At 39.3% G+C, this 11,251-nt stretch overlaps 1 protein-coding gene across 1 annotated transcript in view; it reads right to left on the bottom strand.

The window, feature by feature from the left end:
* Positions 1–263: 263 nt before the first annotated feature.
* The window catches only part of LOC135225801 (uncharacterized), a 13,772-nt gene continuing 2,784 nt past the window's right edge, over positions 264–11,251 (bottom strand). Inside the window, exons 3-8 of the mRNA XM_064265297.1 lie at positions 10,719–10,850; positions 3,450–3,542; positions 2,864–3,054; positions 1,997–2,143; positions 1,576–1,719; positions 264–915 (exon numbers count right to left, since the gene is read on the bottom strand). Of these exons, the coding sequence (XP_064121367.1) occupies positions 895–915; positions 1,576–1,719; positions 1,997–2,143; positions 2,864–3,054; positions 3,450–3,542; positions 10,719–10,850 (728 nt within the window). The 3' untranslated portion in view covers positions 264–894. The remainder of the gene's footprint in view (positions 916–1,575; positions 1,720–1,996; positions 2,144–2,863; positions 3,055–3,449; positions 3,543–10,718; positions 10,851–11,251) is intronic.

The following is an 11,251-nucleotide window of genomic DNA, read 5'->3' as shown; positions in this document are numbered from 1 at the left end:
CACCGCAGACTTTAGGGCATTCTGACTGCGACGAGAGATCATGGACTTTTTTTGATAAGATAATATAAATAGTATAACATTATGGTTCTTAGCTGCAGAGTCATGCCCATAAATATAGGTTATATATATATATATATATATATATTCCTAGATAGTATCTATATATATATATATATATATAATATAATACACACACATATACATACATACATATATATGTATGTATGTATGTATATATATACCTATATATAAAACTTGGAATACGTGAATGAGATGATGGTGCTCATAGAAAAGAGTGGGCATGACTCTGCAGCTAAGAACCATAATGTTATACTATTTATATTATCTTATCAAGAAAAGTCCATGATCTCTCGTCGCAGTCAGAATGCCTTAAGGTCTGCGTTGAGTGTTATCAGAATGAAACAAAACATGATCCCTCTGTGTAACTCATTTTCGTAATCATGTATCTCTCTCACTACTCCTGAACTTTAGATTTCATTCCCTACTTCCGTTTTCCCCGTACATACTCCCTTCTTTCTAGTTGGCCAGTTGCTATCTTCGGGAGAGGAGAGTCAAGTTTCCAGAAGATTACTACGTTCAGGTATCTAAACAAGATTTTATCCATAAATTTGCTAGCCTAAGTCTTTTACTTGGTCGTGGCAAACGGTGTTAGACATTTGGAGCAGGACAAGTGTAAGAGCAATTCACGGACCTATCAAACGTAAACTGAGTGCTGCACCAGTCATATTTTACAATCATATTTCAGCAGTTGAGGTACTCTAGCTTGCATGCATAATGAACATCACAGACGATCTAGTAGAAAATTAATGAAAATCTACATTACGGTGAAAGAGATATTAAACAATGGTCTCTTAGATACTTAGATTCCACTTCCTACAGCCCGTGCAAATCTTTCTGTGGAGAAAACGGAAAAAATATTATTAGCGGCCATTTCTTAGAAAGCAAGCAGAAAATATCAGATTCTTAATCTACGGGTCACTAATAAAAGAATTCAACGCATAAAGATTCCCAGCCTTTACTGTCTATTGTCACGACCTTCCTTTTCTTATTACGCCTGAAAGGAAGAACAATTGCTGACAAAAATGAGCACTAACCGCTAATCAGAAAATAATTTCATGGCAAGCTATTTATAACATGTTCCAATAAACCATATGATTGTCTGTGATCGATATAGACACAGTTTATGTTATATTTTTCCTTCATACATTTATCTTATGACTATTTTGTCACAATTGCTAAGCTCATCATGGAGATTCTGAAATGCCCCAGTTTACGTTGTACCACGATCCCAACACGTTTAGATCTAGAAAATATTCTACTACTATTGTTCAACAAAAGGAAACCTCTCATTAGTATCTACCTTCATTGATTAATGTTTAAACGTTCCGACACCAAAAAACACTTCAATGGAAATTCTCTATATAAGCTGTTATGATACTACAACAACACCTTTGCCATACATTTCCAGCAGCACTGAACAACATAAAACAAGTCATAGTACCTGGCCCAAGAACCCTTGCTTTTAAACAATTGTATAAATTCTTCCCAACTTACGATAGACAGCGCCGCTGATAGTAGCAGTCCCTTAAAGAGAGCATTTGTTCTGTCTGGAAAGACAACCAGCGTTGTCTTGGAAGATCCACAACAGGATCTCTCTACGTTAATGCGACCGATCCCAAATCTGTCAGCAGACATGATCTGAGGGGAGGAATTCTTCTCAATTAGTTGCTTTGGATTGACCGTAGATAGTAAAAAACTGATCTATTCTATTTCCATTCTGAGGGTTCTTGTTGTTTCATCAGAGGATAGCCTCATAAAGGATTGACTACAGTAGATGGCATAAACAAGTATGCTCCTTAAGATACTTTGTGATTGTTAGTCATGACTGATTATCTTTCCATCTGAGCATTCCAACTTGAGGCCTTGGATTCACATTCATGACAGACACACTGTGGATGACTATAAACGTACTTACCTCGTAGCCGCCATCCCCACAGCACCCGCCACGCTCTCTTTCAAGTAAAAACAGAAGATCTCCCGAAGGGTTGTGCACTGTGTATTCAGCCTTTGACCCTTGCACCACGCCCACCACGGGACCTCTGGGGAACGCGATTTCCAGGTGCTGTTGAAATAAAGCCAGATGGATCAGTCATCATCTTAAAATAGTCGACAAAAATGTTCACAACTCCTGAAACTTCTATTTTTCTTTCCTCATTCGTATTGCCTTTTATCCCAGTTAAGCACAGTTACTCATACTGATGATTTATTAAGAGATTTGTATATATTTGGTAAAACCAAATATATACCTGATCCCGGGGTCAACTCTCTTTTGAAGTATCGAAAGCATATGAAATTTCCCCTATGGATTTTTGGTTGTGGTTGTGCACCTACTCAATTCCGTCAGCGCCGGTAATATACAGAAGGAAAATCTTTGCTAAGGATATTGTTATATCATTTCCCAGTTTTTCGTTGGATGGACTATTTCTTGACGTCTCTGATCTATTATTATCCAGTCGACAAGATCACCTTGAAATTGCACTACTTTTCTGTGTCTTGTCAGCCTAACATCATCACGAATGACGTCTCATTAATCCTAAAACTGCACACTCTGATCATTATTAAAGTACTTTAAGTCATGATTTCATCCCTTAACAACGGCTCTCAACTTTCGGCTCATCCCACGACTAACAGATCCTTTCATGTCAGGGTCCACGATAAAACAAGTTGCCATTTATTACAACAGGATTGAGTGACAATCTTCCATTTACTATTCCTACCAACACCTAATCGATATGAGTGTTCGGCAGACCCCACAACCACTGTCACTACGACCACCTCTTACCTCATTTCTGGGTCTACAGCATCCTGTGTCACTGTCATCTCGAGTTCGAGTGAGGTGAAGGACGTCGAGGTTGGCGTTGTTGAGTATGCGAATATTTGCTTCGATCTTGTTCCGTCCGCACCAGCCCTCGTGAGCGACTCTCGCCGAAAAGATCTTACGGCAGTCATCCTGCCAAATGCGGTATTTGCTTCCTGTTGGGAAGATTTCGATTCTCTTTTAGATGACAATTCCTTCAGTTCTGCGAGAGGGAGACCTGTTTGTTCACAGGTACTTGGGACACAAGAGGAAAGTTATCTAGATTCTGGGAGGTCAGCATGATCTCATTACATGTCATCTTTCTGTACGATCGTTGTAATTCATTATTGAATTTCTCAAATACTCAGAGAAATTACTGATAAAAGAAAATTGCATTAATATACAAGGGATATTTTACAATATTATCTACTCTGTTCCACATGAGAGAGAGAGAGAGAGAGAGAGAGAGAGAGAGAGAGAGAGAGAGAGAGAGTTGCAAACTTTAACATTATGAATTTCATCGGTATGTTATTGCTTCCTGTTTTAGCAAACAAAATCATCCAAGGCTTACCATGACCCGTGATTGTGACCTCATTCGATGCATCTAGATGTTCGAGTCCGGGGGGGAGGTAAAAAGCAGGATCTGGTATGAAAGGATACCACCCTGTAAATAATAATAATAATAATAATAATAATAATAATAATAATAATAATAATAATAATAATAATAATAATAATAATAATTAGAGGGCAACGGTAATAATAATTCCATTTGTGTCTTAGGATAAGGAATCAACTGCAATTCGTAAATGGTTTGTAATTGGTTTGTAGCGATTGCGTGAGTTAGAAGGTGTATCTACAAGCTTACTGATTTATTCAGACAACAAACATTCAATTCAATATACCTCTTGTGAGCTAAAATCTAGTACCTCTCAAGAGGTGAACAAAAAAATCCCTTGTGTTTGTTGAAGGATGGAAAGAAGCATGAAAGCCGATGTACAAGACACGAATGAAGCTATGGTATATATGGCTGAAATGCTGACGTTATGATGCATGTGGTAATAATGATACATATAACATAACAATAATATAAATGAAAATATATGTACAAAAGATGTATGCTGTTTCTTCTATATGCGCGTTTGGCGAGCAGAGATCTTTGTTGTGAGGAGATTATTCAGCCAGGTAAGTGGAGGTGTGTGGGTCTGTGTGGGACCCTACAGGATTCTCTCCTTTGGAGAGGCTTACACGGCATGTCACTCTAGGAGGTATGCTAGCTTTTGGGCGGTCGAAGGAGACCCATGTAGTTCCACTGTCCACTGTCATCTGGCAGGTTTTGTGTCTTCTCTGGATGACACAGTGGTCCCGAGTAGGCTGGGGAGAGGGGCCTCTGTGTGTGTCTACCCGTATGAACGCATATTTTGTATTCTGCAATTTGCTGGAGACATGCACTTTCCTGGCCATGTGGCAAGTTGTCTTAGCTGGCATTATTCGATCTAATGCTTTACAAATGTTGGATGGGGATGTTGGTCTTGCTTGATTTTGAAAGACACCTGTCGGCAATGTTAGTGCTTGGCTGTACAGGGCTTTTGCTGGGGATGTATTGAATGCCACATGTGGTGATGTTCTCAGGGCCAGTAAAACCCAAGGTAACTCCTTTCACAAACTCTCACCTTGACATCTGGCAGTGAGTGATGCTTTCAACGACTGATGTAGCCTTTTGACGATGCCTTTAGCTTCTTGGTTGTAGGCCGTTGTGTGTATTATCTTTGTCCCTAAACTGTCTGCAAGGGCATTCCATAAGGTTGATGTGAAGTTGGTCTCCCTGTCACTTGTGATGAACTATGGAACTTCATGTCTGCTGATCCATCCAATGAGAGCTTTCATACAACTTTCCACCATCTGTTGCCATATTGGTATTGCTTCGAGACACCTGGTATTTCTGTCAATTATGGTGAACCCCTTAGAGGTGGGTAGAGGTCCCACTATGTTGACATGGATGTGGACTAGTCAGCAGTGTGTCATGTGGAACTCTCCTTTTCTGCTCTCTACATGCCTTGCTATTTTTGACATCTGACATGGAATGCATTCTCTCGTCCAGTCTTTATGTCCTTTTTTTATTCCCCACCAGATGTACTGCTTTGCTAAGATTTGGGCAGTTGACCAGCCTGATGGGTGGGACAGGTTGTGGGCGAGGGTAAAAGACTTTTCTCTGACGCCTTCTGACAGACAGGGATGAGGACATCCAATATTTGCTTTGCGGCCGATGGTTGTCTCACCATTGTTGATTAACAGGTCGCTCCACGTAAGGGTGTGGTTGTCCCGCCGTGGTCGCTGTAGGTCCACATTGTCTCTTTGCTGTTGATACAATTTTGTGAAAGGGCATTTGCCATGGTGTTTGGTGTACCCTTCAAATACTTGATGGTGCAGGAGTGTTCAGCTGTTGCTGATAGGTGGTGCTATTGTTGTGCTGACCTGACCATGCCATTGTTGTTTTTGTGAAGGCATGTACCAAGGTTGATGGTCTGTTTGTACAATCAGCTGTCATCCTTCAAGCATCTGGTGGAAGTGATGGGTGGCTTTGTGGACTGCTAGGAGCTCCCCATCAAGGTTGAGTGCTTTTGTTACACTGATGCTAACCTCTTGCTGAAGAACGCCAATGGATAACAGCCATCATCTGTGTCCTGCTCAAGTATGGCACCCATTGCTGTGTTACTCACATCCATTGTAAAAGTAAGGGACCTATGGTGTAGAGGAAATATCAATGTGGTTGCAGAGGTTATTGCTCGTTTTGCAGAAAGAAATACATTATTTTGATCTTCTGACCAACTTAATTTTTTGAGTTTTCCTTGTAGGCATTGGTAGGCTGGACTCATGATATTAGCAATATTTGGAATAAATCTATGATAAAAGTTAATCAGTCATGAAAATTTTTGTACTGCTTTAATTGTTGTTGTTTTGGGAAGTCAGTTTTACTTTCTCTGGTAGGGGTTTAGGCCGTCTGGCCTTTACTTGATGTCCCAGGAATTCCACCATTTTCTTTACCCATTTGCATTTGTCTTTCCTTTCTATGAGTCCATTTTCTTTAGGTATTTTCAGTACCCTTTTGACATCCTTAAAATGCTGCTTGAGGTTGTAGCTAGATATGAGGATATCATCGTTATAGACCACATAGTTCGTCCATAAGTGTTTGGAAGGTTTCACCTGCATTCTGAAGGCTGAAACAGCTGTAGTTGAACGTGTAAGTGCCAAAAGGGTGACGATCCTGGTCTTTTCTGTATCTTTCCTCACTGCTAGAACTTGGAAGTATCTCTTCAGCAGGTCTATTTTGGTGAAGATCTTTGCTCCGTTCATCTGGTTGGTTATGTCTGCTATGTTCGGCAATGGGTATCTATCTGTCCGGCTTTGGTTTAACATTTAGTTGCCTGTAGTCTCCACATGGGTGCAATGTTCTGTTAGGTTTTGGTATCAGGTGAAGGGGGTATACCCATGGGCTGGGAGCTTATTGATATATTCCTGGATTCTCCATTTCCTTGAACATTTGTTTGTCATAGACAAATTTCTCCGGGGCTAACCATCTGAAACTTGATTGGATTGGTGTCCCTTCTGCTTCTGTGTGGTGCTGGATGTTATGTTTTGCTAGTTTGAGTAAGTCCTGATGCAGGTCGTCTTTGAAAACCTCTTGGTAGTCTCGTAGAAGTTGGCTCATTTCTGATGGTGGGGTAGCTGCTGTGATGGGGCTTGTTTACTGTCTCTGCTGTTGCTTTGATGGTGTGGTGGTGGGTTGCTTGCGCAGCTGTTGATGAGATGATACAGGAGTGTATCTCTTGATCAGTTGCTATGATGCTATATCCACTAGTAGGTTGTGTGCCTTTAGGAAGTCTGCTCCTAAAAGTGTTATTGTCACATCTGCCGTGATGAAGGCCTAACTAGTCTTTCCCGTCATATCCTGCTTCCTGTCCATCTTGAGTGGTGCTCCACTGGCAGTGGATACATAGAGGTTGTGGGTGGGGTGGGTTGAGTCGTCTGAGCGGACTGGCTGGCACAAAAGATTTACATGCCACTGTGTCAACAAGGAATTCTGTGTTTAACCTTCCGTCCCTGATGAAGAAACATGCAGAGCCCTTGCGTTCATATCTGGAACAAAGACAGCAATAAGCAGGTGCAGCTACTCTTACAAGGCAACCAGTCTACTCACTGCTGACGTTTAGTTGGTTTGGTTGCAGATGCGAACCTAGCATTTTTTTAAAAACAAGCAGCCTTTGTCACATTTGCGGGCCTTCTTCCCAAATCTCCAATGAATGTAAGACTTTCCCTCTTTCTTTTGTCTGGTTTTCCCTTGATGAATTTCTTGGGGATGCTCTGTTTGTGAATTGGGTTGGCCGGTGCCTCTGGATGGCTGTTGGATTCCATGTCGGTTGAATACTGGGACTGTTGTGTTACTACTGCTGCTGTTAGTGGCTGGGTAGGTTCCACTGTCTTGTGGGCCCTGTGTACTGCGTCGACCAATTTTAGGAATTTTTAGGAATCTTTTGATGGGCATGGTGGAGGCATTGGGTATGGATGCCCCTGTTTGGCAGTTTTGTGAAGATGACCTCTCTTACAATGTCTAGGGTTGACTCAGATTGGCCTTCTGTGCTGGCTTGCATTATGAGTTTTTGCAACTGCTTGTAGACATATGATGGATTCTTGTCTCCTATGGTTGTCCTCATGTTGTTCAGAAATTTCTTGGCTCTTAGGTTGGTGGCATGCTGAAGGATGACTTCAGCTGGTTCTTTAGTAATTCGTAGGTGACAGAGGGTTGAAGTTCTGCAAGCCATCCTGCAACTTGTTCGAAAATGTCATCTGGCAGGAGATCGAGGATGGGGTCTTCTTTGACTGCTGTGGAGTCAATTTTCTTCAGTTGGAAGATGATCTCTGCCCTGAAGAAACAAGCTTCTGGGTAATGGGGTATGAATGGGGTTAGCCATGAGGAGGTGACAATGATGGTGTCACTAGAGAGGCTGGTATCATTGGAGCTGGCTGGGCTGGTCTTCTCTTTGGTCACCAATGTAGCAAAGGCACGAATAAGAAGCTATGTCTACAAACTTACAGATTTATTCAGACAACAAACAGACAGGTCAGCAGCTCTTGCAAGTGGAAATGAAGTGGCTGACATGAGGCGAACAAAACAGAGGTCACAATACAGTCACTTGTGTCTGTTGAAGGATGGAAACATGCATATAAGTTGATGAACAAGACATGACTGAAGCTATCGTCCATATGGCTGAAATGCTGATGTTGTAATGCATGTGGTAATAATGATACATTTAACATCACAATAATATGAATGAAAATATATATACAAAAGATGCATAACATATGCTGTGTTTGTTGTGAGGCCAGGTAAGATGGAGAGGTATGGGTCTGCATGAGACCTTACAGGTTAATTAAGTTTAAGTGTATTAATTATCTAATTTATCACATTATAATATGAAGAAGAATAAACCAATTGTGAAAACCTACTATATAGGTTATAAGTTTATATAGATTCCGACCTTACAAATCCCCGTCGAACATCGGGTATTTGTAATTAGAATCGATATCCAATCCCCTCTACCATGTTAACCAATTCAAACGTTTGCTGAACGTAGCCATATTATGAATAATTATCACGAACCCACGAAAGGACGAAATTATTATCAACTAAAAAATTCCCCTTCAGTTTACATATATGAAAATATATTAATTCCGAGGTAGAGCAAATTACGTATTAAAGGACATTTGTAGCTCGAATAATTTATATGAATTACGGTGATGTGTGATAAATTATTCATATATATATATTATAATATATATAGATCCGACCTTACAAATCACCGTCGAACATCGGGTATTTGTAATTTAGAATCGATATCCCAATCCCCCTCTAACCATGTTAACCAATTCAAACGTTTGCCTGAACGTAGCCAATATTATGAATAATTCCTCACGAACCCACGAAAGAACGAAATTATTATCTACTAAAAAATTCCCCTTCAGTTTACATATATGAAAATATATTAATTCCGAGGTAGAGCAAATTACATATTAAAGGACATTTGTAGCTCGAATAATTTATATGAATTACGGTGATGTGATAATTATTCATATCATATATATACATATATATTTTGTGAGGTGATATTAGCTTGTTTAAATGTAAACAATTGTTTGCCCGTGGTGGGTTGATGCCTCTTTGCTTGTTCATGTTTTTCTGTGGGGCAAGTTAACGTCTGTCGTCTATTCTTTGAGATTGACAGTCGGGTTTGGTATAGCAGCAAGTCAGGTTCCAGACAGCAAAGCAGTATGGGGACTTAATTTTGAATAGCAGGTATTGGATACCTGTTGTGTAAGGCCCCGTCCACACGGTCGAGCTTTGGTCGACGAACTTTGTCCGATGTGACGTCAGAAGCGGAGAAACAGCAGGAAAAGTCAGAACTTTACCGCAGTTTCTCCGCTTCTGACGTCACATTGAACAAAGTTCGTTGAGCAAAGCTCGGCCGTGTGGACGGGGCCTAAGGCAGTGGGAGGATGCAGTCGTTGGTGGAGCAGTTTGGTTCCAGTGAGGCAACCAACCTGTTGTCTCTACGACCTTGCCTTTCCTCATCTGAGTTTTTGGGATGTGTCGCTGTTAACAGCCATGGACTATTTTGATGACTATGGTCATTGTCTGCGTACATCCTCTTTTGACAGCTGGGTATGTCTCGACGTCTCTGCGGGATTGTCTTTTTTGTGTGTGTATGTGTGTGGTGCTGCCTATAGAGTGTATTACTGCTGGGTTACAATAATGATTATTATTATATGCTCTCTGTTTAGTTATTATGTAATATTGTTGCTGCGACATTTTGATATTCATACTGTTTATTGATTTATTGCAGTGGTGTGTGCTGCTTGTAATATGTTAATTTCTTTGGGTTATGCAGCTTGAGTGTATTGTGGGTTTTTAATTTTTGATGTAGCTGTTTGTTAATTTAACTATTGTTTATTATTTGTGTTATTTCACTATGTTTCATTTTAAAGTAACTTTGTTGTGCTACATCTTTAGTGATTTGATTAGTAACTTTGTAACTCACTCCTGCTGTGGGATTTGATTTATTTATTTTTGCCGAAATAACAACTCACCTGTAAATTTTTTAGATAATAAACGAATATTAAGACATTTTTTGTGGTTTTGCTCCTCCCTCCTTTGCTTGTCCCAGCTGCTGTCAGTCATTTCAGTTCCATTTCCTTTTCCTTTCCTTTTTAAGTTCCTGCTGGAGTGCTGTCCATTACATATATATATATATATATATATATATATATATATATATATATATATATATATATATATATATATATATAAACTCAATCAGTAAAATTTGGAACGTGATGAATATATAAATAAAGGGAAAAGCACTGAATAAAAGTGAATGAGGAGTACTGCGAGGCCTTTTGACTCAATGTCCTTTACTCAGAAGACTGCTAACTAAGTACAGGACATTGAGTCGAAAGACTTTTAAGTACCCCTTCGTTCCACTTTCCTTCGTGGCCTTTACCTATAAATATATATATATATATATATATATATATATATATATATATATATATATATATATATATATATATACTTTTTAAGCAATACGTATGTAACTCTGATAGTCACAATATCCCCTTTGAACAATTGAAAGGATATTGTGGCTATTGGTGTATATATATATATATATATATATATATATATATATATATATATATATATATATATATATATATATATATATATATATGTTTGTATATATATATATAATATTAAATAAAATGAAAACTGTCCTGTAATAATTACCTGGAACACCACCAATTTGATTAGTGGGGGAAGAGAAATCTGGATTGGGTGGTTGTTGCGGGAAAATTTCAACATTTGGAGGAAGCTGAGCTCCAGCGTTATGAACACCAACTGTACTGAAGTTGTTCCCATCTGACAAAAGAAAGAATTTCAGTTGCAGACATATGTGCCAATAGTATAGCAAATGAAGTAAAAGAGCTCACATACCTAATAATTGTACACACACACACACACACACACTATATATATATATATATATATATATATATATATATATATATATATATATATATATATATATATATATATATATATATACATTCATATTTTTTGTCGAGTGGGGATGAGACCTGCAAGCAGAAACCCCTCTATAAGACTAGCCCCTTCATTCATCCACCCACTGAGCACGCTGCAGTATTGCGAGTAGTCTCAACAAGTACCTACTACATACAACGTGCAAACCACCCATGTCCTGCACACATACCCGTTCTTACTGGATTGTAAGGCCTTGTCCTTGGAGTGCCTCTGTGTGG

Source organism: Macrobrachium nipponense, chromosome 13 (genome assembly GCF_015104395.2).
Source record: "Macrobrachium nipponense isolate FS-2020 chromosome 13, ASM1510439v2, whole genome shotgun sequence".
NCBI lineage: Eukaryota > Metazoa > Arthropoda > Malacostraca > Decapoda > Palaemonidae > Macrobrachium > Macrobrachium nipponense.
This window is presented reverse-complemented; position numbering and strand designations above follow the sequence as displayed.